The sequence below is a fragment of the Herpailurus yagouaroundi genome, unplaced genomic scaffold, assembly GCF_014898765.1.
Source record: "Herpailurus yagouaroundi ecotype Mexico unplaced genomic scaffold, PumYag 198, whole genome shotgun sequence".
Lineage (NCBI taxonomy): Eukaryota > Metazoa > Chordata > Mammalia > Carnivora > Felidae > Herpailurus > Herpailurus yagouaroundi.
This window is the reverse complement of record NW_024412429.1, coordinates 20351184-20357183: the sequence shown is the minus strand read 5'-3', so window position 1 is coordinate 20357183 and position 6000 is coordinate 20351184. Positions and strand designations below refer to the sequence as shown.

The 6000-nt window shown below is 44.9% G+C and overlaps 1 protein-coding gene across 7 annotated transcripts in view; it reads left to right on the top strand.

Moving 5' to 3' along the window:
* The window catches only part of GRM1 (glutamate metabotropic receptor 1), a 434400-nt gene extending 432154 nt beyond the window's left edge, over positions 1–2246 (top strand). For 4 of the 7 annotated variants that reach the window (XM_040448935.1, XM_040448933.1, XM_040448932.1 and 1 more), the window contains exon 9: positions 900–2246. In XM_040448935.1, the coding sequence (XP_040304869.1) occupies positions 900–1812 (913 nt within the window). In that variant the 3' untranslated portion in view covers positions 1813–2246. The remainder of the gene's footprint in view (positions 1–899) is intronic. The other 3 variants (XM_040448936.1, XM_040448939.1, XM_040448938.1) reach the window with 3 other exon arrangements.
* Positions 2247–6000: the final 3754 nt, after the last annotated feature.

The following is a 6000-nucleotide window of genomic DNA, read 5'->3' as shown; positions in this document are numbered from 1 at the left end:
GGCTTTTGTCTCAGTAACTTCTGCTTTCTCTGAATCTTCCTTTCGTCTCATTTGCATCACAAACTATGCTGAAGGACTAACCCAGGGTCTAACCATCTGTATTTTGCTGGACTTCCTTAACACTACCTAGTTAAAAATCCCCAGTGTGGAAATCCCAAACCAGCCGCTGTGAATCAGGGCCTTTATGTGAATTGCGGTCCATTGTAAGTGTCGGGGATGGTGCGTTGAAACAAAAAGAAAAGCAACACTTGTGGCACACTTAAATGGAATGTGGGTCTGGGTTTTCCGTCATCTGCTTTCTTCTCCTCCGTACAGCTGCCGTGTGTATGACCACGCTGCTCCGGTACCTGCACACGATGAGAAAAGCTTTAATTTGTTCCAGGGACTGAGAAGAAAGGGCGGCAAGAGCTATGGTCGTTATATTCTGTTGTCCCTGTGTAACTGTAGTTTTATTTTTTGGTTCCTCCATCAATTTTGGAATCTTTCAAAGGCTTGCACAGAGTGACAATTTTGTTGTTACCTTAGGCGTGTGCGTTGTGCGTGGGTGTATAATAACTTGGTGAAATCTCAGACCTAAATGAAAATAGCTGCTTGTGTAACAGGCTGGCTTTTCTCCCCTACAACTTGTTCAGGGGCAAAATGTTCTGCCTTGTCTTGGGGTGAATGGAATCACTGACTGCAGCTACAGAGGCCACCTGGGGTCGCTGCAGCTTTTGGCCTTTGACCTGTAATAAGGGGAGATTGAGGGCTTGGCCGCCAGACCTACAGTCGCTCCCGGGAGCGGGGTGGGGGTGGGGGGAATCAAATTGCCTTGAGCTGGGATTGCGTATAATTTGTATGTGTCTTATCCTGTGTGCATGATATACCTGCAAATAAACCCATCTCTATTTTGTTCATAGTTCTAATGGCAAGTCTGTGTCATGGTCTGAACCAGGTGGAAGACAGGTGCCCAAGGGACAGCACATGTGGCACCGCCTCTCTGTCCACGTGAAGACCAATGAGACGGCCTGCAACCAAACAGCCGTCATCAAGCCCCTCACTAAAAGTTACCAGGGCTCTGGCAAGAGCCTGACCTTTTCCGATACCAGCACCAAGACCCTTTACAACGTGGAGGAGGAGGATGCCCAGCCGGTCGGCTTCAGCCCTCCCAACAGTCCTTCCATGGTGGTGCACCGACGTGTGCCAACCGCGGTGAGCACCCCGCCTCTGCCGCCCCACCTGACCACAGAGGAGACCCCCCTCTTCCTGGCCGACCCGGCCGTCCCCAAGGGCTTGCCCCCTCCCCTCCAGCAGCCACCGCCACCGCAGAAATCCCTGATGGACCAGCTACAGGGAGTGGTCAATAATTTCAGCACCGGGATCCCCGATTTCAACGCGGTGCTCGCAGTCCCCGGGGGTCCGGGGAACGGGGTGCGCTCGCTGTACCCGCCCCCGGCGCCCCCGCAGCACCTGCAAATGCTCCCGCTGCAGCTGAGCACCTTCGGGGAGGAGCCCGCCTCCCCGCCGGCAGAAGACGAGGATGAGGACGACAGCGAGAGGTTTAAGCTCCTCCAGGAGTACTTGTACGAGCGGGAAGGGAACACCGAGGAAGACGAGCTGGAGGAGGAAGACGAGGACCTGCAGGCGGCCAGCAAACCCCTCCCCGAGGATTCACCTGCTCTGACGCCTCCGTCGCCTTTCCGCGACTCGGTGGCCTCCGGCAGCTCGGTGCCCAGCTCCCCCGTGTCCGAGTCGGTGCTCTGCACCCCTCCCAACGTGACCTACGCCTCCGTCATTCTGAGGGACTACAAGCAAAGCTCCTCCACCCTGTAGGGAGGAGGTGTCCGCGGGGACAGCGAGAAAAACCAGGGAGCACCAGCACCTCCGGAGATGCGCCGACGGCTGGGAGGAGGAGATGGGGGGAGGAGGGTGAAGTCAGCAGGCAAGGAGGACAATGCTGCTGCCGTAGGGAAGGCCAGAGGGAACTGAGCTCTGCAGGCAAAAAGGGATCCAGGCGAGGATCCCGATTCTTGAATTATTCAAAAGCCTTCTCTGGGAAGAAAGGGAATTCTGACAAAGCACAATCCCATAAAATAAACAACTTTCACCACATAAATGAATGAATAAATAAATAATAAGTCAATAAATAAATACATCAACACGAATAATCTCCTCTTTTGGACATTGTGCATAGATAGACATGCCCACACACACTTGGCCAGCTTGAAAAGAGACAGCACATGTGGACCAGCCAGGTGAATCGTCCAGCACATGTGGACCAGTAGTGTGGACCACTACTACATCATGGTGTTCGTGGTACTCTTAGTGAGCAGGCTGGAGCCAGACAGAGCAGGTGGGTGAAGGAGGGGCAGGCATGGAACCACCCATGGTGGCTGCCATGGGACGGCAGCTCATTTTTCTCCAGCCCTTCTCCTTACTGAGCCCACAGACTCCTGGTCTTCAGGAGCCTCCCTTCACCCATTGCACCCGACCCAGGGCCAGCCTTGTGGCGCTGGGAAAAAAGTGTATGGATACCCTACTGCTCTGTGATTTCTCTCTATTTAGGAAAACAGGAATCAGAGCAAAATCATCACCAAAAAGTGCTTCATCAGGAGTGCTAAGGGAGGAAGGATTGAGAAGCAAGAGGACACATAAGCATGAGGCTTTGAACACAATCAGCACAAATAACGTCCCATATTTGATACTCGCTTATTGGTGATTTCGGAGAAAAGATTAGAGCAAGCGATTGTTTTGAGACTGGCAGAAGGTGTCTTGCGGATTTTCTTGTGTTTGTGCCAAGGGGGCTCTTCTCTGCCCTTTAATTAAAGAGAACAAACCATGTGGCAAAATTGTTACCTTACATTTACTGTAGCAAATAATACTTACCAGTTGAACTTCTAAAATGCTGTATGTGTATTTGGTGCCGTTGTTTCTCCTGTGTACTACAGACACAAATCCATCTTCCAACTTAAGGGTGTACTCAGAGCAACTCTTGCTGGTTCAATGACAAATAACGTCCTTCCTATTGTCATCCTTCCTACTGACAAATAATTCCTGTAACTTGTGAGTAAATGTGTTCCTGTGTCTTTGTATACTTGTGATAATAAAATTTGTGCACTGTAATGTCAATGTAACTGCAACTAGAAGTTGTCTTTCCAATATAGTATAGATATTTCTTTGTTCCAATGATGTTTTAGGTATTGTCACCAATATCTGCAGAAGCTCTTTGATGGTTTGAGTGCTGTGGTCCAATGGTTTCCTTATGCTGCTCAGATGGTCCTCCCTCTTCTAAAAGGGAACTTCTTTTTCAGATATTTTATGATGTGGATATGTTATAACGAAGTGGCTTGAAAATGTGTTGTATTAAAAATTCACAAAAACTGTGGGTTACAATAAAAAAGTACATTTTATAAATTTTCAGATATCATTATTAAAACATAAGGTTGAAATGACAGTATTGAGATGATTTCAGGTCACTTTAGATTTTTTTAAAGAGATTTTCCACAGCGACTTGAGCTTTCAGTGTTTATAAAGCATATGCTAACCTCTCTGTCTGGCATAATTTCCCCAGTTTTCTATTTACCATTTTTTGCTTTCTTTTAATTTTTATTTCCATGTACTTTTATTCCTCTATTTTTGCTGTCATCCCTTTTCTTTATATTTTTGTTGTGTACTGTGTGTAATAACCACGTATGTGTCATCCAGTCATTTCATTTATATCCTCCTTTTTACACCCAATAAAAGTGACTCTTCTCGCCATTTTGATTTCTTCTATTATTTGTGGAATGGATCTTACCCCTTTAAATATCTGTTTATGCTTATGTGCAGTCATATTTTAATATGCTTCCTTCATTTGGAAGCTGATTTCTCAGCCAAAAATCATCTTAGAATCTTTAAATACCCGCCTCATCATTTGTTCAGAATTTAACATCAGCTCCGATGTTTGAGGCTCATGTTTCTCATGCCTTCCCATACTCCACTGCCGAGTTTAGTCGGTTCCATAACAAGAATGGACCGCCTTTCTTTTAAAAAATTATTTTGTAACACCTTTGGTGTTAATGACTGAACAAGGATTTCAATTCCATGTTGAAAAATGACGGAAACGAGGATTTCAATTCCATGTTTTCACTGTAATGAAGGAGAATGAGGGAATTAGATGGTTCCCATGCTTAATAGATGGTCTACTTCCTGGCAAACTAGCAAGTAAAAGCCTACTATCTATTATTCGTGAAACATGTTTTATATCTTAATGCCACTAACATATGTGGCATTGATATCACAGGACTTGTGATATCACAGGACTTGTGCATTCAGATTTTTTAAAAGCAAGTATAGATCAGGAAAACTGCTCTACTATTCAAATAATGTAAGATGTCGGTTTGTTCTGAGGTTTTAGTCTGAAACATTTGGTGAACACATTCAACACCAATCACTTTATTTCTCTGAATGCCTAATATTACCATGATTAAATGTTTTCCTGAACACAATGCAGTATTAGCTCTTACAGCATAATTGTTCAAAATTGGAAATGTACACAGACATACCTTATACCAAAAATGCAGATACTTTTCATCTTGATGTACGTGCTTATACACGTTGTTTAGCTTCTTGTAAAAGTGTTTTCCTTTGGCTCATTACTGCCTTTGTCAAATAACCTTGATAATGCTGTATAATAAATATTTTCTATTTATTAAATGTGTGCATTCCTTCTCCATACTTTGTAAGAGGTACAATAAGAGAAATAGACTGGTACAAAAAACAATTACGATGGTCTGATTTTGCTCACAACATGTCTGCCAGATGAAAGTTAGAGAACATCATGCAAGACCTACAGGCCAGGTGGGTGATAGAGAAGAGTACAGTTTGATGATGTGGAAGGTGGGAGGGACCTGAAACTCTAGATTTGAAAATTAAATCCAGAATTTGAATATTCAGTGCTATGGCAGACATTGTCTTGCATTTTTTGATAGAATTGTGAGACTTGACAGACTCTTGGATCTCTAGCAGAGCTCTGGAAACAGAGGCATATGAAAGCTGCATCTTTGTTTCATTTGTGCCCCACAAGACTCACACTCTAGAGGACCTGGTTTCTTACTTTGGTGATACCTTCCTCTGTCCCCTTACATTTCAAGTTCTATTCCCTTTTATTTCAATAGAGACTTCACTGGTCTTCAAAACAAGTAAGCCCCTGTTATTCACATCTTCTGCTGTAAGATACCTGCAAGGTAAAGTATCTACCAAGTGTTGTCCAAGGGGAGAGCGATGATGGTACAAGGATCACATTCATGAGACTGCGATGTATTTAGATTCTCCAGAATCAGGGGCTGAGACACCAGGGAGGTTCTTCACTGTATCTTGAAAATAGAATGAGAAATCATGAAATGGGAGCTTGATGTCTCAGAGAGAAAAGTCATAGGACAGAGAATGAGAAACAAAAGATGAAGAAGGAGAAGGAGAAGGAGAAGAAGAAGAAGGAAGAGGAGGAGGGTGAGGAGGAGGAAGAGGAGGAGGAAGAGGAGGACGAGGGGGAGGAGAAGAAGAAAAAAGAAAAAGTTTCAGGTGTGTTGTCCAAAGATACCCTTAGATTGCCTGTTAGGTCATAAGGACCTCCTTTTAGAGAGTCCAGAAACTTCACCATAAGGAAGACATTTGAAGCAGTTGGGTCTGGGCTCCAGATAGCACAAATGATGTGTGAATAACTACCCCGATAATTTCCCAGAGACTATTTTGAGAGGGAATCACAGAGAAGGGAAACAACATGTTCATCCACTTACTCTGTGCCAGACATTTTGCTAGGTTCTTTACATTCTCATTTAATCGTCCCAGTACCACTGCTACAGGGATATTTTAGAATACTGAAGTAACTTGCCCAGAGTCTCTCAGCTAGCAAGTGGCCCATCAGGGATTTGAGCTCTGTCCCAAGCCAGCACAGAGCCTGTGAGTTCATGTTCCTCTCTAGAGCTCAGGCGAGTATGTAGGGGCTGGTCCCCCTTTCTCATTCCCACAGCATTTTACTCCCAT